The sequence below is a fragment of the Mastacembelus armatus genome, chromosome 11, assembly GCF_900324485.2.
Source record: "Mastacembelus armatus chromosome 11, fMasArm1.2, whole genome shotgun sequence".
NCBI classification, from domain to species: domain Eukaryota; kingdom Metazoa; phylum Chordata; class Actinopteri; order Synbranchiformes; family Mastacembelidae; genus Mastacembelus; species Mastacembelus armatus.
The window spans coordinates 11,139,898-11,164,197 of NC_046643.1; the positions used below are offsets into that span (position 1 = coordinate 11,139,898).

At 41.2% G+C, this 24,300-nt stretch overlaps 1 protein-coding gene across 4 annotated transcripts; it reads right to left on the reverse strand.

The window, feature by feature from the left end:
* Window positions 1-2,140: 2,140 nt before the first annotated feature.
* pum1 (pumilio RNA-binding family member 1) lies at window positions 2,141-23,350 on the reverse strand. Of its 4 annotated transcripts, none has more exons than XR_003295272.1 (23): window positions 19,831-19,992; window positions 17,657-17,779; window positions 16,811-16,879; window positions 15,119-15,224; window positions 14,249-14,442; window positions 13,732-13,904; window positions 13,355-13,619; window positions 13,165-13,258; window positions 12,596-12,694; window positions 12,276-12,418; window positions 11,766-11,904; window positions 11,459-11,593; window positions 10,838-11,137; window positions 10,468-10,710; window positions 9,084-9,354; window positions 7,873-8,002; window positions 7,548-7,682; window positions 6,491-6,628; window positions 5,723-5,848; window positions 5,406-5,527; window positions 5,075-5,267; window positions 3,394-3,857; window positions 2,141-2,456 (listed from the first exon to the last, which is right to left on the reverse strand). XR_003295272.1 is itself a non-coding variant. In XM_026299952.1 (23 exons), exons 2-23 carry the CDS (start codon window positions 19,990-19,992, stop codon window positions 3,726-3,728), a joined length of 3,489 nt encoding a protein of 1,162 aa, XP_026155737.1. In that variant the 5' UTR covers window positions 19,993-20,003; window positions 23,227-23,350. The 4 variants fall into 4 exon arrangements, 3 of the variants coding, with proteins under 3 accessions (XP_026155736.1, XP_026155737.1, XP_026155735.1); XM_026299952.1 differs by lacking the exon at window positions 2,141-2,456 and adding an exon at window positions 23,227-23,350 and having other exon boundaries at window positions 3,726-3,857; window positions 15,119-15,221; window positions 19,831-20,003; XM_026299950.1 differs by lacking the exon at window positions 2,141-2,456 and adding an exon at window positions 23,227-23,350 and having other exon boundaries at window positions 3,726-3,857; window positions 19,831-20,003.
* Between the last annotated feature and the right edge of the window lie 950 nt (window positions 23,351-24,300).

Sequence of the window (24,300 nt, forward strand, 5' to 3'; positions counted from 1 at the left end):
GGCTCTCTCCTCCCTCCCTCCCTCCCTCCCTCCCCTCCCTCTCCCCGCTGAGGGCAGGATGTTCCGTATGGCGACGCTACTTGGACTGGGAGTCTGGCGGGGTGGGGGGCGCACACGCGTGTATTAAGAGAGAGGTGGTTGTGTGTGTGTGTGTATATATACACGTCTTTATATGGTTATGTGGACACGTTTACTCTGATACCGTTCCTGTGTGGACATTTGGACATTTTCACCTTATGAGGACATTTTGGCCGGTCCTCACAACTTCAAATGCATTTTTAAGGGTTAAGACTTGGTTTTAGGGTTATGGTCTAGGGAATGCATTATGTCCGTGAGTGTCCTCACAACAATAGTGAGATACGAGTGTGTGTGTTTGGGGGAGGGGGTTCTCCGCGAGCAAGGCCGATGATGCCCCCTGCAGCTCGTTCAGTCAAAGCAGCCATTTAAACACACACCCACACATGTACAGAATAAACACACACATGCGGGAGGCAGCACACACCACAGGACATGCATGAGCCTTTTGTTTTGCGCTCAGACGGGCGCCATTATTATACACCTTTACCGGTCCCCTCTGCGCCCTGATTGGCTGAGCCACGGCCCGACCGTTGATAAAATCGATGAGGTCACACCTGTGTCCACGTAGCGACACTTAATATTCATTCGCTACTCCCCCGTAGCCTGGCAACCACCTAGCAACCGTGCTGTTTAGCCGGTATTTCACCGTTACTGTTCAAAAACAATTTGGGCCGAGAAAATCAGGAAGTGTTCAAAGCACAATCTGCATTTGAACATTATATAATATAAGACCTATCACGAATCAAAACCTAAACTTCTAATATTTTAAACTGATTGACCTATGTTAGCTAATTAAACATTAACATACCACCAAACTTTACATTAAGCTAGTTATTGACTTCAGAAACATTCTTGTCCCCATTTTCAAACCTCACCAAATAACACCATGAGATGTAATGTTTTACTATAGCTACAACACTTGTAGTAAAACCGTCCTTTTAATATTCAACTGAAAAAGACTGTCTATTTTCATCTAAATCTGTTTACCATGTTTTTTATTTGTATCCAAAACCTGAGATGAAAATACATGAGTGACACATTTTGGATACTGCCAGTTTTCTGACTTCATATGTTGCTGTTTTATAAAAGCATTGTCAAGTTAACCCTCTTTTGAACCCTGTTTGGGAATAGGTTCAACATTAATTTATGAAAAAAATGCATCACATATCTTAATTCAGCCTTATTGTAGACAGAGAGGTACCAATATTTATCTAGATCTAGCCTTGAGACAGACAGTTCCCAAACACCTTGGCCATTAACAAAATTTTCACAAACAGTGATGGATCCTAACCACTGTTAGCTAACCAATGTACAGTACCATTCAATCAGGTGGTTTACAAAAAACTGCAGCTAAAGCTCCCTCATGTCTTGAGGTTTATTTTATCATCTGCTATTAGAAATCAACACAGCTATGGGATTACTGCCACCACCACGCCCAACCTTGTTTTTCAAAGCAACATCACTGCTGTTTCAGTTTCGGCTCAGCATGCTCCACAAATGCTAGACAGCTAAGAACAGGTTTATTTTATCATTTACAGTTTTTTAAAATAAGCAATTGGAAGACATGTTCAATGCAGCAGTATAACCTGGAAATCTTGTTAAAAACCCTGGCTATTTACTCAAGTCAAGAAAGTAGAACGTATATTAAACCACTGTGTAGATTTTTTTTTCTCCACTTTCAATGTTCATCCAGTCTTGATTATATAAATAGATAAAAGTGTTTAAGAATCAATGCTGTAATCAGTTATCAGTATCGATTACTAAAAATCAGTTTTACCTTACTAGAGGTGATCAACATTGCTGGTTGTCATTAGTTGGGGCCATGGTATGTTTAAAGAGTCAGCCTCAATCAGCCACATTTATGGAGATGTAAGTGCATCAGGAGCAAGCTCCCTGGCCACCTCTCCGACTCATGCAGTTCTATCAGTGCACACATTCATTTAGTTTACTGCAATATAAACTATGGCGCTGATCCTGAGACACTAGCAGTAGGAAAAACATGTTTGTCTGCACCAACTTTTATCCTGTCTTTCAAACATGCAATGAAACTCAGTTGAGACAGTTAAATTTTCAAAGTTTTTTTTGTTCAGTTTGGTTTCAAAATAAAGATCACACAATTGTTTAGAGACAATCTACAACAGGAGTTACAAAAAATAGTTGCCCAGGCAATAAGCATACACAGGTTCTGTTAACTATACACATATGGTTACAGGTGTGCTCGTAGTAAATATACACAAGGCTGCTCCAAATGTACACCGCGCTGTTGTGGGCTGCCTCTCTCACCCAAAAGGACATGGACAGTATGATACAGCACTTACAGCACTAGAGAAATGCCAAAAAACACAAGAATCTCCTCTGTACAAGCCATTGGTTTACCCCTAGAAAAAAAAAAAAAAAAAAAAAAGTCATGGGTAAACAGGGGGTTTGAGTTAGTTATTTCTTCCACCCAACCAATACACCCATACTCATGACACATTTCATGGGGTTAAACATTCCTATAAAAGATTTTAAAAAAAAAAGTCAAGAAAAAAAAATTTAAATCAGAAGACACCATTAAGTCAAACAGAACATGTCCAATTGGGGGTCAGTGGGAAATTGACGTCTTAAGTTAAGCAGTGACAAGATAAAACCCAAGCGTGGTGAATCTTTGTACAAGTACTACGCTGTATAGAAAGGGCTTTTCAAAACAAAAATTTGATATTACAATTTACAATATACAACAACTCATATATCACAACCAAGAAGGTGAGAATATACACTGAAATGCACAGGTTTTTTTTTTTTTCTAATATTTTTTTTTAGAGAGATTTTTTTCATTTTTCTTCTCATACCAAAAAGGGTGGTAAAGCACTTTTACATTACAAGGGTTTACAAATGTACAATTATACAGTCAGAAGTATGTGGTCACTACTAGGATACATTATAGATACAGATTCAACATCAAAAACCAGAAAAACTACAAAGTTTTATATATATATTTATATATATATGCAAAGGTCTACACCAAGTATACACGTTATATTTATAGAAGCAAGACCAGAAAACGAATCTCCCATGCTAAACGATCTGTCTGCTGGTTAGCTAATGGCATGTGTGTATTTGTCTATGATTCTGTGACGTCAGACAAATTAAATACTCGTTCATCTCATAGCGGTAAATAGCTAGGATGGGAGGACGAGGGGACACTAGGACTGTGTGCAGCAGTAGCAAAAAGTGAAATGATTTGTTGAGTTTTATCAGAAATAATGAAAAGAGGAAATGAAAAGAAAAAAAGAAAAAAAAAGGGAGCAGAGCGATGAGTGGAATACATCTCACCTCTCTCCACTCCCTGCCGTCTCGTCCCTCCCTCCCCCAGTTCAGCAGGCCTAGGCTCAGATGGGGGAGGGGCAACAAAATCTGACAAAGACTAAGGCTGCCTGCAGCAACAGGCTCCTCTTGCAGGGTTTTCCCATGTTGGGTATTTGACATCCTCACCAAGTAAGATCCAGTGGGGATAGTGGGCACCATACCTTTTGAAGGGTCAGACAAGATCAGGTGGCTGGGGCTGGTAGACATGATGTCTTTAGGGGGGTGAAGGTAAGGGCGAGGGGGGAAGGATACATTAGGTGGTACACATGATTTTTGGGCGTAGGGAAGGGGGAGTCAGTTTACATGATGCCATTAGGAGGGCCGCAGAGAGGACCCAGGTCAACACCATTCTTCATGTAATACTTCTCCAACTTGGCCAGGATGTGTTTTCCGTAGGTATACTTCCTCAGGGTGGAAATATGGGGGCGGATCTGTAGAGGCAGAAACAGAAGTTTGACATTTTCGTTACATGTTTCAAAACTTTTTGTGTGGTTTCCCTTCACATGTGCAGGCATTTAACATCAAACACCAACATGTGGACAATATTCTCTGGTCCAATGAGATAAAAACAGAACCTTTTGGGCAGAAATCAAAGCACAATTTCTGGTGAACATCATCATCTGCTAATATCATGACTAACATGAGACGTGGTGGCAGCAGCACACTGTCAGGCTGATTCTCTGCAGCATGGACAAGGACACTGGTCAAAATTTAGGAGTGAAATAATGCAGGTAAACACAGAGGCGCTTGAAGAAAATCTGCACCAGAGCATACATGAACTGAGACAAGGGTGACAGTTCACCTTCCAGCATGAAAATAATCAGAAGTATACAGCCAAGACGACACTGGCATGGCTTCAGGACAAGTTTCTGACTGAGTGGCCAAAACCCAGACTTAAACCCAGAGAATGCCTGTGAAGAAAACCTGAAGATGGCATTTGAAAGTCACTCTCCATCCAATTTGATAGAACTTGAGGGGATCTGCCCAAAAGCATGGGATACACTGCCCAAATCCAGGTGTGTAAAGCTTGTAGAGTCTTACCCCAGAAGACTCAAAGGTATAACTGGTGACAAAGGCACTTCTACAAAGTACTGAGTTAAAATTAAACCTACAATACAATAATGTGTGCAATAGGTGAGGGTGTCTGAAGACTCTGTGAAGCAAATGTATGTTGAATTTGTCACTTAATGAGTTTAGATGGTCTCAGATATATGATGTTAGATCAAACTATGTAATATTTTTGTGGAACGCCATTGTGTGGTATTTATCTTGTATACACTCAGCCTACCAACTTGTTTATCAGTGAAAGTGCTGAATCCTAACTCCACAATCCAATAGACTGTTTTTATCCCTTCAATTATGAAAATTATGTCTCTCCACTGATATTAAGAAAAATTAAAATATTAATTTAAAATGAGTCAAATTAAAGATTACCAAGTCTAAATGTCTCTTAAGAAATTATTCCAAAACACATTGTCACGATCATGCCAGTACAGCCATTACCCAGTGTTCCACATCTATCTGATGTAAGATTTAAAATTCTATCATAATAAATAATTCCATAAATAAATAAATGGACCTTAAGTTTGAATCCCCACCCATTACACCAGCATTTTGATATTACAACAACCATCTTCCCTTCACCAACCTTGTGCATTACGATCTTGCGCTGGGTGGGCTCAGCGACATCAATCATCTTCTGCACCACATAGTTGGCGTACTGGTCCTTCATCATGGTATATAAGGCACTGTGGGGGCCCTCAGTCAGGCTGCACACCTCGTCTATCAGCAACGCCCGTTCTGTCCGCGACGCATGGGTCACACACTTCTCCACCACATTACTGGGTTAGTTTAGAAAAGAAACAGCATTTTAGTTCATGTCTGACTGCTATTGTAGGGAAACTAAAGGGAAAAAACACTTTTCACAGAAAGAGGGACAGGAGAACTAAAATTTTGTGTGTCTGTGTGCTGGGCTGTACCTTGCAAACTTGTGCTGGCTAAGTCCAAGTACATTCCCTCTGATCTCAGAGACTATCTTGCTCTTATCCTCAGCTCGGCCATGTTCCAAAACGTGCTGAATCACGTAGTTGCCATACTGATCCTAAATAAAACAAACCACACAAACTAAAATGTGTGGAGGACAGTTGGTGCCTCTGACGTCACTTCAAACACAGCCAACTTCAAAAATCTGGAGGCTCTCAGAAGAGCTTTATAAAAGCCAACTTCAGGTTTCATTATCCTGAAAAACATGAAGTGAAAGGCAGCACTGAGTGAGTTTGTGTGTGTGTCGTGTTACCTGCACAAGCTGCTCTGTGTGTTGATGGAGCTCCTCTAGGATAGGCAGCGTCTGTTCAGGAAGGCAGTGTTCGAGAATGCGCTGGATGACTCGGCAACCATAGGGGTGAGTGGATAGGGCAAAGACCTGAGAGACATGTAATCATAAATCATCGCTCTTTCAACACATCAAGCAGCTCAGTAACATAAAGCGCTACATTTTTAGTTAAGGTGCAGAGACAGTCTGGATTACAGCACCAAATGATCATAGGCATACTGTCACACACTCAACCCACCCCTGCAGGGAAGGTGAAAGCAAATTTCTGACATGCTTTCAGGTACACAAACAAATTTGAGCCGCTGAGTAGAAAACATGCAGTTACACAACATGCAAATGTGTGCAGAGCAAAAACACATCAGTAAGATTTACTGTCAAAAGCACTGAGGGAAGTCTTAGAATTGAAACCTTTAAAAAAAAAAAACCTTCCAAAAGGTGCATGCATGAACACCCTAAATTTACTGAAAAACACATTAAACACTAAAACGCTTTATGCTAATGTAACATTTAGCTGGTAGATAGAAGATGGCTGTTGCCACTGGGCTGAGATTTCTGTTGCCACGGCAACATACCCCCATCCCTGCAAAGGACTGGGTTCGTGTATCTGTGTACTTTGACGATGACAATATGCTTGGTGCCTTGAGGCAGCGACAGTGTGGATGCAAGCCAAACACAGGCAGGCTTCAGTAACTGAATGTAGAAATCTTGTGTGCGCTCACAGTAGGGACCCACCTGTCCCTTAAAGGCATCTATGATGAAGTGCAGCGCATGAGGCTGTACACACTCGATACACTTCTGCACCACGTGGTTACCGTTCTGGTCCTTCACACACTTTAACACATGGCCGTCCAGCTCCCGCACCATCTCACTCTGCAGGAAGGAGGAGGGGGAGGACAAAGGGGAAGGAAGGAGGAGAAGGAGGTAGAAAGTGGAGAGGGGCATAATTGTTTGTGAGAAATCATACAGCCTGAAAGCATTTTCCGAACTCTCCTTCATTTTTCACAGTGCCTTGTAGCACAACAAATAACAATGGACTCTAAATAGATGCCCTGGAGAAATCTATTGAGGTCCATTAAAGAGAGATGGATACTTTATTCCTTTTCACACACATAAGCATGGTGAGGACAATCATAACTCTCTATAGGTGAGAGGACACTCACTGACATAATGAATTCCCAAGCCCATTACCCTAACCTACACCATCAAATTATATTCTTCTCTCTGGTTGATGTTTTCAGGGCCATACAAAATGTCCTCAAAAAGATGATACTGAATGAAAAATTGACATGCACACAGGCCGCACCTCCTCTCAAAACCATGAAACTCAAGCAAAATCATTTCCTGTTGATATTCAGCCAGATTCATCTTAACACCTGCAGTTCAACATTTGCATATAAACTGTCGTGTCATTAGCGTCATTCATCGTTGATGAGAGAGCGGCTGCGAGGCTCCTGCTGCTGTACGACGCTGCTCTAACATAAAACCCATAATAGAGATGAAAAAATGCCATTTCATCCTGAGGAGTGCTGCACTTTATCAATGCAGCGTTCTGCCATATAAGCACAAATTAGTGACCCAAGAGCTGTGTACTCTCATTCACAAAGGAATTATGAACACATAGATATACTATAAAAATGGGATATTGGGATATTTTGCTACTTTATTTTTGACAATAAGAGCCATTGCAGCAGGGTTATGGCAGGATGTGTTTAAAGTAATGTGCAAAGGTACACAGTCTGTTTCTCTTGGTTACACACACATATGGTTACATGGGAACTACTGTACTTACAATGACCTGCTGATCCGAGGGGATGAACTCAAGAGCTTTCTGAATGACCCTGCAGCCGTACATCTGCAGGGCCAGAGACAGCACATGACCTCGGATCCTTTCTGCCAGAGCCAGCTTCTGGTCAAGGCTGCCAAACTAAAACACACACAGACCAAGCAAACATGCCTGTAAATCCTCTAATTCATTGCATAACACATGAAGGAATACAAAGCATTTGACACGTTTAAACAACCACCAAAAAAAAAAAAAAATCATCTGATCAGTATAGATAACTGATTTTCTGCAAAATTAAGACTTGACTGAAATGACAGATTTTTGCACAAACCTCAAAAAACTTCTGGATGACATAATTCCCAAAGACGTCCACCATGAGCTGATAGGCGGCCTGAAGTATCTCACTGAAGACAAGCTGGCGCTCTGCTGAACTGGCTCGCTCCAATTTCAACTGGATAAACCTTTAAGAGGAAAAAGAGGATAAGCACTGTATCAAGAGACATCTTTTATATTAAGTTCTTTGTCTACCCTTTATACTCTTGTTTTGTTATTCATTTCCACTAGGTTTTGCGGTGGGTAAAAGCCTCATGAGGAAGTATACAAACTGCTTTCTAAAACCCACTTAGCCCATACAGGTGATTTATAAAGTTTGGATGAAGTCGAAGACGCAGACAAATAAACCCATCAGAGAGTGACAGAGCAATAAAGTGAGACACATGTACAAAACCAAAGGAGGGAGATGCGCTTATATCTTTAACCTTGGGGAACAGTCAAACAAAAGGAGATGAAATTCATTGTGTGGGGGGAGTTGAAGGAACCAAGCAGCCTGTGACGTGAAGTGATGGAAGCCAGGCAAAAAGCAGCGATAAAAGGGGCCACTGATGTTGAAGAGTGAGGAAAGAAAATGTCTGGAATGTGCAGACTGGATATCATGGTGTATTAATAGATCATTTCAGTGGAAAAGTATGCATCTGAGGCATGTCTGGTCCACCCTAGATAGACCCAGAAACCAGGACCCCAGAGTGGCCCTCAGGGATCCTTGTCCCCAAATTAGAAAAAAGTCTCTGGTTTCTATCAGAATGAGGCAGAGATTATGACCTCATCACTCACACTGTGAGTGATGTGTTTTTGGTAGCACCAAAAAAATAAAAGTAGCAACAGAACAAACTGTAACAAAGGCAGTGTCTAAAATATTTATGAAAAATTCAGTCTATACAAGTTTAACCTGAAATATGAAAGTACAGTCTGAACCATACACAAGAATGTCCTAAGGACTGTCAAATTAAAACCTTAGAAAAGTCAGCCTGTTCATATTCTGTGTTGAACGTAAAAAGAATAATGAACCAGGATCCAACATTCACCTGACAGCTAGATTACGGCTGATATCCAGGACTGCCTGAAAGGTCACTCTGTGACACTAGGTTGACCAGAATATTCTCAGGGCTGCGTATCACACTTCGTATGCAGTCAAAATGAATACAATTCTTTGCGGTTTCATAGTCCTGTACAACTGAAAGTGCAGTATTATTTGCTCATGTGTACCTGCTGCCGTGCTGGTCCTGGCTGAACTCCATAATGTGACCAGCAATGTCTCTGAGCTGCAGGTTGGGGTAGCGGTTGTTCCTGAAGTCCTCCAGCAGGCGACTCCGGCCTGACGGCATCACATCCGACATGCCATAGCGTAGCCGTGACGACGGAAACAACTGGCTGCTGGGTGAAAAAAGGGAGGAGCCTGAACTGGCGGCGCTGCGGTACTTGGCCTCTGCTCCTGGAGCAGCAGAGATAAAACGTCCACTACCATTGGTCAGGCCTCCTGTGGAATCAGAAACAACATGAAGAAGATTATTCTTAATAAGCAGACTCTGCAGTACTAACATTTTCAGACAGCATCAGAAAAATGACATTTTGGACCTGCAGCACTGAAACATAGCACTGGATGGCAGCACTACCTAAAAGATGAAGCTGGCCTTCACTAGGAAAATATAAATTTCTTCTGTACACAAAAATAAATATTACAATCAGATTCCAAAAGCAATGAATACAAGTGAAGAGCTACTAGGTTGGTTGTTTTAGGTTTTATGTATTCAACTGCATTGGGTCTAACCTGTGTCTTGAAATTGCGTGTTACAAACACACATTAAGTTGAAGTATTGTTGAGCAGTATCTGTACCAGGAGACAGCTCAATATTTGTGATAAAGAAAGATGGAAGACTACAGTTTAAAATGCGATGGGACAGAAAAATGTTCTAGTTGGTGTCTTCACAGTGCAGTTGAGGATGTAACAGAGAAAACATGCTGCATTACAAATGTTGTGGTTCAACAAATCCTGCTAACTGCAACACTAAGTTATTTAGTTAGACTGAACACATTAAAGTAAGTAAATTTTTACAAGAGAAAAATAGATGCATGAACATTACATTCTTGAAATAAAAGACTACATACAGACATGCAGTAAATAATTCCTGTTTACACCAGATATTAAATTTACATTTAGGGACATATAAACTTTATTTAATTTACAAATGAATATGGTTCCGCATCCTCAATAGAATCAAATATGCGTTCAGCCTTGAAAAACTAAACTCATTCAGCAGTCAGGCTCATGAAGTCTTTATAATATCTTTAACCATGTCCATATTTTTATGAACTGTGGCACAAATCAATTTAAATTTAACTAAACTGCTAATCACAACTAACTGCATGTGATGTGGACAATAACAAAACTAATAAATGCATAACAGTTGATCTACTCTTGCATTTAAACAGTGGTGTTCATTATCATATATAAACTATAAACTGCGCTTCCATAGAGTCAATAATTAAAAAAGCTTTTCAAGAGGCATTAATGGAGGCATAAAAAAACAAAACAAAAACAAAAAAAACATACTCAATATCCCTGGTAACCAATCAAAAGAAAGACACTTACCAAGATTGAGGTTGGATGAGGAGCTGTGATTGGACAGGGAAGGTGGAGGTGTGAGGGAATGGGAGGGGCCCTGGTTGGCTAGGGGCATGCCCACAGGGCCAGGGGAAGGACTGAAGCCTAAGGTGCCATTATAAAAGCCACCATGACCAATCGGGGTGAGGCTGGAGGGTGTACGTTTGTACAGCTCATTGTTGCCTGTCAGGGAGTCCCGTCTGGAACCACTGCCACCACTAGAGTTGGCCACTAGAGGGAGACAAATATATAACATGTTATAAATTCATAATTTTAACTATGAAATACCAAAAAAAGAAAGTATTTAACTACTCTAAGACTCTACAGCAGCAGACCATTTGAAAATGAACTGTCCTACCTGCAGTGCCGAAACCTCCCAAGGTGGCTCCTAGAGTGGCACCGAGAGAAGAGGAGGCAGGCTGGCTGAAGCCCAAAGAGGCAGACCCTGGTCCAGGTTGGGCAGAGCCTTGTGAGAAAAGAGAGGAGCTCTGGGAGGAGGAACTGAGGGATGAGGATCCGTAGAAAGAGCTCCCACCCAGAGCACCACCAGGACCACCCTGCTGCTGAGGCTGCTGGGACGTCATGGCACGGAACGGACCATTGGCTCCACTGCCAAGACCACCATTGGCACCCCCTGCAGAGGCTGCTGCTGCTGCAACTGGATGAGGCGTTACAGGAAAGAGTGCAATGTTTTATTTTACATCTTAACATAACACCAATACTGATGTAAACCCAAATTCCCCTTGATGCTGAACACTATCTCATGGGAACACGCTTTAAAAAAGGCTAAAATTTAAATTACAGTCCCATAATCTCTTGATTGCATGTTTTGGTGCAATGGGACATTCAAAACATGTTTTTAAAGACAACTATGTGTAATCCTTGTTTTGTGTGCATGACGATCTTTGTCCTGCTGCCTATAGTAAAACCCAAAAGCAGGCCAGACTTATGACTGATTTTACATGCACTGCTGTGTTACCTGCTTGTGCCGCAGAAGGAGATATGATGACAGAGGCAGGGGCCATGAGGCGGACAGGGCCACTCCTAGCTCCAGTGTTAACCACCAAGGCCCCTGTCTGATCATAGTAGGCTGCAGGGGCCAAGACAGGGTACCCTAAGAAAGAGTTGGCAACAAAAGAATATACAGAATACCTAAAATTACTTTAATATATTGCGTTTCCTGTAGACCATGGATGGTTTTTAGTTAAGTGCTGTAATAGCAAATATAATTGGGTCTGTGGAGAGTTTTGCCAAAGTAATAAAATCAGTATGTGTGTCCTGCTCACCGGGGACTCCTGCTGCTAACCCCTGCCCAAAGGCGAGTGCTGAGTTGACTGCTGCTGCTGCAACCAACTGGTCATTCTGCTGACCCTGCTGACCCTGGCTTGGGGTCAGAGGTCGCTGGCTGCCCCCAGCACGCATCACCTTTACAAAGCAAGAAAAACAGAGGCATTTAAACAGTTATCATGAAATCATTACAAAAAGGGTGGTCCAAAATATGTCCCAAAGTGGAGAACCTGTGATGTACTGTAGATATAAGTTTCAGTCATACATGGCTGTAACCAATGTTTACAAGAATGTGACCACACACAGCAATACATGGTGGCACAGAATAACCAGTTAGGATAAGAAGACACCGCTCAAGTATAAAACATTAGTTTGCTGCTGACTGACCCATGATTGACAAAGACTCTTCTACTAATAGAATTAAAGTAGAGCAGCAGTAAAACTGAATGCACATTTTAACAGGCACAGAAAGAGCAGCATGGCAGCTTTTTGGAGAGCAGCCAACTGACCTGCTGTTGATTCTGCTGGCCCTGGCTTGCCGCCTGTTGATTGGCTGAGCTGTTGGCTGCAGCAGCCTGCTGCTGGAAAAGGTTGGCAGGGTAGACCCCCCAAGGGGTAACACCGTAGTACTGGGGAGGCATCACTGCTGGACCTAGAGGCAAACAAATATGTATTGGTGGGAGAACAACTCTATCTCTGCGTTTATAGATTTGTACAGCTGCTGAAACTTAACAAGAGCAAAGAAAGAGGGACACATTTTTTAACAACTCTACTTTTCAACAAGATTCAAATGGAGCTGGGGCACCCTCTGAAAAACTGAGGATCTTACCCAGTGTTGCTGCTGCTGCTAGCCCAGCTGCATATGGATCTGTCCCTGGTGGAGCAGCACTGATGATGTAAGGATTGGGCACAAATGCAGGGGCCAGACCTGACAAATGTATGGAGAGGAAATATGAGCAAGAACTGGGAGGTTTTACATAATACCAGTGGTAAATTCATGATAACTACAATGACAACTCCAGATCAAACAAATATATTTAAATTTGTTAAGCATTGTCTGCCTTTGAGAAAACCTATGAAATATTAACCAAGGATTAGTTACCATAAGACTGTATCTACTGTCTTATTTTGCAAAATATAAACCTAGAAATTGCAGAACCTGCATGCGAACAACTCCTGCAAACCTAACATGATGATGGGACTTATAGGACAGTAGATTTTGTTGACTTGAGCTAACTTTTAAATGGATGTTGTAGATACTAGTGAGGCCTCTAAAAATAATATGGTCGTACTTTCCATTCTGTTGTAAAGCTGTGCTGTATGGCAGTATACAGTGATCCACTGCAATTCCATCATTACTAAATTAATAAGTAAAATTGACTACACACTCTCTCTTACCAATGTGAGGCTGCTGTGCTGCTGCCAAGGCGTACTGCTGCTGCTGGGCTGCTGTTAGCTGCTGCACTGCTAGGGCATTGTTTCGCTGAAACAGCTGCACACAGTCATGACAGGTACATCACATTTGTACATCACTTGACAGGAGTCTAAACAAATGATTTATGCTACTCTCTTTGACTGTTGCTCTTACCTGCTGCTGGTTAGTGTAATCAAACAGACCCACAGTCGGCGCAGAGTCCATGGGCATCTGGGAGTTGTAGTCAAACTGTAGCGGCTCCATCACTGACTCCATGGGGTCCATGGTGACACCACCCTGTTCTACACCAGAGAAGTCCTCAGGGGGCTTGGGGCCTCCACCACCTCCCAGTGGTGTCAGACCCTCAGGCCCTACTCCTCCAGGACCCCCAAGCAGATCATTCTCGGGGCCAGGGGCTGGCATATTTCCTGGGGGACGACTGCAGGAGCAAGAAATGACAACCCGTTGGGTTTACAACTGAAGGCTGACTGTAGAGCAAGACAAGCATTTGTCCAAGAAGCTGTGAGTATGTGCGTAGCACTGGGTCCTACCCAAACTCTTTAACATCCACATCGAGGCCATTCTGCACAGGCAGTCCATTAGGGTTGATGACATCACTGATGACATCAGCTTCACCTTCTGTCAACTCTTTGAGTTTCTCTCCCTCAAATGCCGTTTTTGGCTTCTCCCTCTTCTCTTCCTCCACCTCTCCATCCCTCTGCCCCTGTGCAATGTAGGGGAGACAAGACATAACTAAGATAGTGAAAACCAAAATATAGGTGCACTGATGATTTGACACATGCACACATGATAGTGACTGTAACTGGAAAATACATAAAGGCACAGAGATGGCATCACAGTCACTGGGTGACAAGGGACAAACAATGAGAGAAGAATGACAGTTGTGCAGTCAAGGTTGTCACACATCTAGTGGTTTCAAAAATTGTTACACAATAACATCAAGATCATTAAGATTAGGAAGCCAGCAGGAATGGAAATGTGTAAAACATGAGCAGTGACAGATTAAGTTAAACTGACAGAGAAATAAGAAAATACTTCAAAACGTACATAGGGTCCTTTTCGGAGACAGGAATCCAGTTTGTCAGCTGGCGAGGAGGAGAGGACGTACTCCACCATGCTAACTCCCAAACCTCCGCTCTCAGACCGTGGTGACATCACCGAGCCCACTCCAACTTCTCCACCACTGTGAAAACCCTGCCCTGGCCGACGGGACACCATGATTGGCTGAGACACTGAGTGATCTGCGGTGAGAGGAATAGGGAGCATTAAATCACATTTATGCATGAGGGAAAACTATATTTGTCCCACAAACTGATCACGCATGAAAGTTGTGGCTTTCAATACATAAGCACCATTGACATCCTTTTATTGTTTTTTAAGCCATTGTATTGGATTGCATTTGACTGTACACATGTTCTTCAGGAAGTGGCCACAGAGTAAATATTTATGAGAGGATCTCCTGATCTTTGTGCATTAGAACCAGGTTAATTCAGACTACATGCCAACACTGTTAGGAAAATGGGACTGTTTTTCTGGGAAATCGAATATGCTGTCTAATGCACAATTTCATGTTTAACATCCAGAAGCATTGCATTTTACACGTGAGCATTTGTATATTTTTTCTCCACAACACTGGACTGTGAGGTGCTAAACTACTTTTGAATGCAGAATTAATTATTTTGTCGCTGTGCCTAGAGAAATAATTATATTGTGTCACTATGATAAAGCAAAAAATCTGAAATCATATCACCATATGTGAAAACATCAGGGTGATTTCAGCTTTTGATATTGAGAGGAATCTAAATATACATTTTTGAACACCAGAGACTTATTGTTTTTGCTTGTTTCTCAATTTGCTTGTAAATTTCTGGCAAACACCTGCTGTCTACCACAGTGTCACAAAAACATAACCTATACCTGAGGCACCCCATGCACTGTCCCTCCACTGGTCCAGGAAGATCCCTTTTGGTCCATCCTTCCCAGAGTCATCTGTCTCCCAGAATTTCTTACCAGTTAGCAGCTGCTACAAAGACAGGAAAACAGAGAATAGAAACAGGAGGGAAAGTGGGGTAAAAGGAAAGATAAAAACAGTTAGACAGATATTGCAAGAAGACAGAAGAATGAAAATAAAATTGTATACATTGCTCATTATTTTTATAACTGGCCACGTTAGCAGAAACATCCTTTAAAAAGAATTTACCAATGGGCTAACTATCGTATTGCCTTTTGCTTTTATTTTGGCAACTTTTTTCGTGTCAAGCAGTCAGAGCTGCATTGCAAATTCCAGTAATACACATTATTAGAAGTACTTTGACCACCCAGGCTGCACCTTAAACAAACAAGTACAGGTCATTCTGAGTCAATAAAAAAACACAATAACACATTGGAGCCATTGCCCCAAGCGCAACCATAAAACTGTGCACTAATTTTATCTAAATAGTTTCTGAATAGGTTTTTACAATTACTTGTACATATTTTCCCTCTAAAGAGGGTGAATTGGTATTTGGGCCCTTTAAAGAGATAGCGAGCGTCCCATTTGTGTTTCTCTCCATATCTCCCTTCACTTTCTTTTACAGTCAAGATCTTGCTTTAGACCTGCTTTCTGTAAACTGCTGTGATCAATATCTTCAGGCAAAAAGAAAACAGCTCATGTTCACATGGGGACACAGAGTTTAAATTGGTCAGCTTCTTTGAAAATTGATATTTGTCTGTGAAAAATAATGTAATGTGTAGAATACAGTGTCTTTTAAATGCAACATACACTCAGATGGCAGTATATTAGGTAAACAAGGCTAAAACTATTGTAGCTAAAGAAAACAGTCACGCAATAAATCCTCCTTCGTGAAGGAGTTATTGTTCAGTTTTTGTTGAAACAAAAGAGAGGTGATTCAAATTTAAGATCATTTAGTCAGAACAGGTGCTCGAGTTTTTTGTGTTATGCTTACAGGGGTTTCTATTATTGTGTCCACCTCATTTATATCAACAAGTTTAGGCTAAATCAGTATTATTAATAAATAATCATGAAAAGAGGATTTGTATTATAACATTGTAATCTTGCCATTAAGTGTACATAAGCACTATGTTCAACAAACCACAACAAATTGTGGGTGCTGGTCCAACATCAACAGAACTACCGAGTGCAGCCTGTGTTAAAAAATGCCAGTAGCAAGTCCAACCAGCTCTGATTACAAAGCAGCTCTGCTCAGGCTTTTCTAATCCTGTGCTTTACATACTGGAAAAACAATGCAGAGGCCTACTACTTTTGGCTCAAGGGCTTGTCAACAAGCAACATATCCATTTCTTTTTCTTTGGATTTCCTGTTTCTCAAGTTTGACTCCCTGTCAGTAATCATCATCGATCATTCAGCCAGGTACCCGGATCACAAAATACAAGGTAGAAGATTTTAGTGTTGGAATGCAGCATCTGACCTCAAACTGTGTTTGTAGAGATGTGCTGCCATTTAACAAAATTTAGACATTTAAACAGTACAAATCATGAGCATCCACAGCTCAAACTGTACATTATCGACTGAAGTGTTTAAGACATAAGTCTGTTTCTTATTGACAATTTGTGAACCGCGACCCTCAAACCTCAACTCTGATGCCTCACCTCTCCCATGGCACGTCCCTCCAGAGCCAGAGCCTGAAAGTCATGGTTCAGCTCATCCATGGACCGCACCTACAAAGAACAAAGTGAGACATGAAAATGCATGGGTCCAATACTCAACTATTGTATAAACAATAGGGCTGCACCAAATACTTGAGTAAATCAATGAATTTGATTACAAAAAAATCGTCAAGGCAAATACTTTGCCTCGAGTATTTGTTTAATTACTCACTTGCATTATTGGACCTGCTACACATAGGGATCATTGTTCCACACGGACCATAATCACTGTCGTACAATGTATTTCCGTATCAAAATTTTAGGATCATTTCAAATTTAAACAAGATGACAACACAGCGCAATGCATGTATTGTAAAGTAGAACTGGAGAACCACAACAACACTTCATCAATGGTTCAACATCTGAGCAGAAAGCATTCGGTTCTGAACCAGACCGGCTCACCAAGCTGAGCCGACACAAGGTAAGGTAACGTTGTTTACACAATAGTATTACTGTTGAAAAATGCAAAAGTCAATTTTATCCGATTAATCGCTGAAATATTCGGCTCCAAAAATTATCGAAAGGTGCAGCCCAATAAGTGCCCACTGATGTTGATGTTTTAAAACAGTAAACTAAAACTATGATACACATTTGTCACCATTAACCCACACACATTAACAAAAGTATTTTATGGAAAATATTTTATGTCTAAAGAAAGATATGTTTTTGGGTAGCCATGTGTCTGTAAACTTTGCACATACAAACAATAGCACATATGAAATGATACAATAACAGCACTGTGATGCAACAGTGTGTTACCACTTGTGCAACACTAATAAGCACACACACCTGGCTGTCATGGATGTTGTCTCCAGTGGGCCAGCGATGTTTGCCGGGCTGTTCGCCGTGCTGCCGCTGGAAGAAATAATCTACCATGGCATCATCCTGGGAACGTCCAGCACCCGCCACACCCTTAGGGCACACACACATGCACATTATTCTGAAATTACTGGTAACAGTAGACATGAAGGGAATATAAATACACTAAGACTCCAGCAGGTTTATAGTTAAATGTCAAACACACAAATAGACACCAATACACTGTAATAGTCAAATGCACACACAATGTAGAGAAACACTATAATAAATATGTTAAACCTAACATGGAAATAATGTTTTCTAACAGGTTATGAAATAATTTCATCTGATTACATTTTTCAGCTTTTTGACCAGATATTAAATAGAGTCCAACTTTCCCATTTGCATACTCAAGATTCTTTAACAAAACAGCAGCGTGTTGTTGTATTTAGAACCACATCCTCTCTTATAACACTCAAACATATCTCAAGAGGCGGCAGCATTTCTTTTCATTGGAACAGTGTATGTTGATTTCCCCTCTTACTCATTTTGAGGATAAACACAAAATTCCCCACAAGACGCTGTAATCAAAGAACTTAGTCAACATGCAGTGGAAACAGCTGGGCTTGGTTTGATGTACACACAATGTGTACAGCACTACAAGTTAGCAAGACATCATCATTCACACTAAATTGGTACTTACCAGACTGACCAGTTTGCTTTTACAGCATTAGTCAGGCAAAATACTAACCTTGATAAAAAATAAGACCAACTTAGTAACATTGTTTATTAACTCATGAGCCCATCACAGACCCTTATAGCTCATCCTTTGCAGATGTATTCACTGCCAGAGGCATTGCCTAGTTTAGGTATTTTAAAAGTACAGGTAGCAGAATTATGGGCCATGTGCTAAACATCTTGTCAAGTAACTAGCATGGGACATTACATATTAGTTTTATTATCATATCACATAGCAGCACTAGCCTTCCCAACAACAGCAACCCAAAAGGCTAACAGCTTACTTAATAACAGCGGGTCAACTAGCCAGGAAGATAAAAAGAATGACTGGGAGTTCCTTATCAGGTATTACAGTAGCCTCCCTGTGGCTGCAACTAATTATTTTTACTTGATTTATCAATTACTTTTACAATTTTTGCTCACTTATTGGCCAAGTAAAAGCTCATATCTACAGGAATCAAACCTGAATCAGCAGTCACACTGTGGAAAACGACTTCCCATTTCACTTTTGCTTAGAGACACCCAGAGGTGTTTCTGTTGCAGATGACATAATATGTTGCTTATGTTTACAATTTCAATGAACTTTATCGAACGTCAACACAGACGTACTCAAAAGAACTGCAAATGCAAAGATCAATTCTGAGTCAACATGCAACAAAAAAAAAAAAAAAAAAAAAAAGAAGCTATTTATCAAAATTTTTATTTTTTTTTATCCAGCCCTTCCTCTGACCTACTATGCCTAATGCCTGTGTTGCTACTTACTTGGAAACTCTATTGCTGCCAAACAGAGGATCTAAATAAGGGAAAGACTCTTCTAGCTTTGCTGATGACCCGCATTTACTATACCAGTAAAGCTAGACTGAGCTGGGCTGGCTGTTTAGCTAGCAGATTAACTACCAACACTCGTTAAAAGATACAAAGCTAATAGGACAGGGATAAGGGAAACATTTGCTTCATGTCAACGTCTAAACCACATAAAGATATACCAAATGTCCTGGGATAAACAACTGTTACACTCTTGCCAGCTATGTCATACAAATTCTTCTTGTGATATTGTGAATATATATATATTTTTATTGTACTATTTGCTTTGGCATGACCACTTTTTTTGAAGGCTGACATGATAAGGAGCTTTGTTTAGCAATAAGAAAAACATGCCCAGAGCTAGGTAGACTAGTGTCAACAGAGCTGGTTGTTAAACATTGGATGATGCATTCCAATGAAAGAAGAGATTGTTAGACTCGCAAAAGCAGGAAAAAAAACAACTCCTCTATTAATATGAATGGCACTATAATAACGGCTGTGGTACTAAAAACCAAACAGCACAAACTGGACAACCACAGTAAACAGTGAGATGTGTCTTTCAGACAGCCACATCTGTCCATGAGTGATTGAAATATGTACAAGGTGTAAGTGGTGGGTATTACCTGCTGGCTGGGGGGTGTGGCCTGAGGGGTCTGCCCAGTTGGAGGGGCATGTCCTCCGCTGCTCAGCACCACTGGCATGCTGGGAGATGTAGTTCTATGGTGGGGGCTGAATGAATCCTGCCAGAGCACTGCTTTCCTCTTCAACACACACACACTGCTCATTCCACCACAGCCTGCCCAGAAAGAAACACATCTGTCACATGCAAACAATGGTATACTGGGTCAATAGGCTGAGTCAACAAAATGCTTGATAAGCTCTGGAGAGTTTAACGCAGAGTTTACTCATTCAGGATGGATACATTATGTTCTGTTGCCAGTTTTATTAGTTACACCTTCCTAATACCTTTGTGGTCTATGTTCTATGGCCTTGACTGTAGACAAAATATGGAGTAAAACAAATTAGTCATCTAATTATTTTTACAATTTCAATTGGTTTATGAGCCAATGTTGAATACATCAGCCTTACATGAATGAGAAAAGTAAGCACAGTGTTACCTCATGTAATGGAGCCAATATCTTTCAGTCACTTTAGAATAAGAAGGTGCCTACCGCAACTGACAGCTTCAGGCCACATAAATCCTACCCTCAAAGTTAAAATGCATTTACAACACTAGCCTGTCCAACTGATTTACAGTAAAGTGTAGATGTGATGTGTTGCAGGCCAAAAATATTTATTTTGCAGTACATCAAATTACTTGTTTACAATGTATATTAATCTCTATACTATTTAAGGCGTGTTTTTCTATTTTTACTATGCTCTAGCTAATTTTAAACTTATTTTATAAAGTATAGTCTATTTAACCTTTGTATAGAACTTACCATTAATTGTATGAATCTGTGAATACCCAATTCCTGTGAATTTGTGAAATGACTGCTGCATAACTGGAATTTCCCTTTAGGATTTATAAAGTACTTTATCTAATGAACAATGTTTCCTCTGAGCCAGCTATATCCAATACTGTTGTTGCAGAGTGCAGATGCTTTCATCCCAACTTAGTTCACTGTACTAATAGCCCTTATATGTTTGTTAATTGTCTAATTAGTTCACTGAACTGGCATAATGTCTACTTTAAATGTCAATTTGCATCTTATGCCAAAAGGCAGCTGCAGTAAGTACAAATGACTTGTGTAAATATTGAGTTTCACCCTTAACTTATCTGATTACCCTGAAAAAGGCCTGGTTGCAGCCACATAATGGACAGAACTAATATTAATCACACCATTCTTGGGGCAAAGAGGCAACCCGCCATTAAAGCTACTTAATTGCTGATAATCAGAACAAAAGTGCTGGGATCAACAGTTACAGATATAAACCAGAGAATTACTTTACAAGCCAGCCCAGTAGGTAGGCGATTTAATGAGTCTCTCTGTAGTCAGCATGACATAATGTAAACTTTACTGTACCTCTGCATTTGGCTCGAACTAAATATACTGGTTCCAACTCCAATCAAATGGACCATAAAAATAAAAGTTCACCACACAGGAATCTTGTGAAACATCTCCATATTATGCATCCCTGAGTAGTATTCAAAAAAGTATGCCAATGAACTATATATAGTGTAGCTCACTGGTTAGTTACTAGTGTCTGGTCCAAGAAGTTCCATAAACAGAAACGTGGTTATTATACAACCCTGCAGAGACAAGGCCTTAGGTGGAACAATTCCTACCTTTATGAAGGTAAACTGTTAAAGAAGGGTGTAATATTGGCTTTATTGTCATTGTGGAGGCTGTGATTTGTGGGTTTGCTGAGGTGTACCTACATTATACTGACATATGATATGTTATTAGTTTTAACTAATTACTTCAAGAATCAGAATTTTTTGCCAAGTATGTTGGATACACAAGTAATGACTGTGGTACAGCGGCTCTCAACGCACTTCATAGTTAAAAGAACTAGACCAAAAAAAAGACCAAAAAAAAAATCAATATAAATGATTATAAATATACTATACATAGAAGCTAACTGTTATATACAGTACTATAAAGATAAACATACTGTATAGACAACTTGCAACTAAACATATTGTGTAATTTAAAATGAACATTATCTTGGTAAGTCTGACTATTAGTCAAGAAATGGCGACAAAGCATTGGTCCTTATTTTGAAAATGTCAGAGGGGCTTTATCATGAAACCAGGGTCAAAGATGTTGGACAGACCACTATCATGTGTGCAGAAAATATTCAGTGTGTCTGGTCTGGTCCATGCAGTGGTCATGGTCAACATTGGTAACAACGTCCTCTGTGGTTCTCAGTAATCAGGGGCATATAATTTCTATTTTACAGCCTCTGCTTATCCAACAAGCTCTAATCTCTGTTAAAATCACTAGTTTCACATTAGTGTCCCTACAGACCACGAGGAAATTACAAACTGTTCCTGTACACTGAGCCATATACAGTAATTACCTTTGCAAGAGTTTGTGACACAATGAATCTTCAAAAACACGCAGCTTCCCCCCCAAATCTGTTGAAACCAGTTTGCAACACACCCCCTCCATAAAGACAGAAAACTCAAGGTGGCGATCGGATCAGCCCCAGAAATAAAAACAAACCGATTATACTCAGGAGTTTGTTTTTCTCCTCCACTCTTCTTTCAGCACTTTATGCCTTTGCATCGAGATCAGGTAAGTTAGAAATACACCCGGAAATCCACAACACGGTGGCCAATCCCCAAAGCGAAGCACACACGGCGTGTTATGCTGCAAGTTTAACTCACCACCCGGAAACAGGCACCGTGGCCCATAATCTAACCGGGTTAATCATTATTGAGTACCGGGGATCAATCCACCGCATACCGGGCAAAGACAGGGGTGTGACAATACGAGCAAGCGACCTGCAGCTAGCGTGAGACAATATTAGGTGACCAAACATTTCTCTCCTCGCAGACATGACACATCAAAACGAAAGAGACTACACAGACGCTTCGTGGAAAGAGTAATGGTGATTACCAGGGGGTTTCGTTTCACGCCAGGCTCGGGTCTGATATGGAGGGTTCACTGCCCGTGTCTCCCAACAATAACACGGCCTCCCGACACAAGCTAAGCCCCGGTGAACCGGTAGCCCAACACGGGCTCCACTCAATGCTTAAACAGCGGCAACGGTCTCCTAACAGTATTTTGTTATTAATAAACAACTGGGGGTCTCTACCTGTCTACCGAGCCTGCAACCCCACAGGTCTCCGTGACGCGGATGCTAACAAAGGCCCGAGAGCTGTCTGGAGCGGAAGACCGACACAACGGGAGGAAGGAGGCAGGCAGCAGAAAGGGAGGCAGCCGCTACAGCCTGTCAAAATACCGCTGTTCAGCCGCTCTCCGAGCCTCTATATCAACAATACCGGCACCGACGTGTGAATAAATGATGTCCCGTACTACCGCGACCGGAGAATAGATGAAACTCACCGGCGGAGAGGGTGGATGGTCGCGGATTTCAGCCCCAGTTTCTCTCTGACAGCCCAGGCTTTCACTCCGACAACATGGCGGCTCGACGGAGGAGCAGGCAAGAGCGCTGCATGACGGGAAGGGATGAGAGAGAGCGTGCGGTTCATTGCGCCAACGAGAGGGGAGGGAGGGAGGGTCACACCGGACCGGTCTTTGTTATGTGTATGAAGTCTATTTACACCCTGGCTGTACTTATAACGGGTCCTCTTGTGACCTCATTCACATATTTGTCAATGAGGAAAAATAGCAGTGTCTTCCATTGTAGAGCCGTTTAACTGGAGCAGGTTACGTCACTAAAATATAGCTACTACAAAATAATACCTACAAATTGTATTAACCCGCAGTACAACTATCACAGTGAAATGTTACCGCACGATATTAGTGGTGAATATACCCCATTACCTGAGCTCTGTAAAAATAAAAATAAAAAGTGTCATTATCTCCAGTTATATGCGGATATTACATGATTTTTGCGGGAGCTGACTGTACACATTGTCCCTTGGTCTCTACGGCAACGAGGTGCGTGGCAGTCATGGCAACGCCACACGGTCAGCGAGTGTGATGCTGCGGGACGCACCGGTGCACGAGTGTGAGTGCACGTAGTGGCCCACATAACAAAAACATCCCAGTGGCTGCTTGGAAATGTGCCAGTGTGGACCCGGAGGCTGCAGACCGGCGTGGAGACGGTCCTCGTGAGCCGGTGTGAGGATGACGTAATGCAGACAAGGCAGATCATAAACTATGGAAATTTTTAGACTAAGCAGATGAAAATACTTGTCATAGCGATTTAAATAGCCACAGTAAATATATAGTTAGAGACATATATTATTTTTTATACTTAAGCCTATGTCAACATTGAAATCTTATATCTACATAAATATAAACTTGGTGGTGCTCTATGGTCCAGGAAATAGCTGTATGTATTTTTTGCACCTCAGACACAGATTTCTGCTTAATGTAGGGTAAATAGTGAAGAGTTGTTAATTCAGTTAAAATGTCTTGTTTTTCATTTTCAATCCACTTTAAAAAGCATAA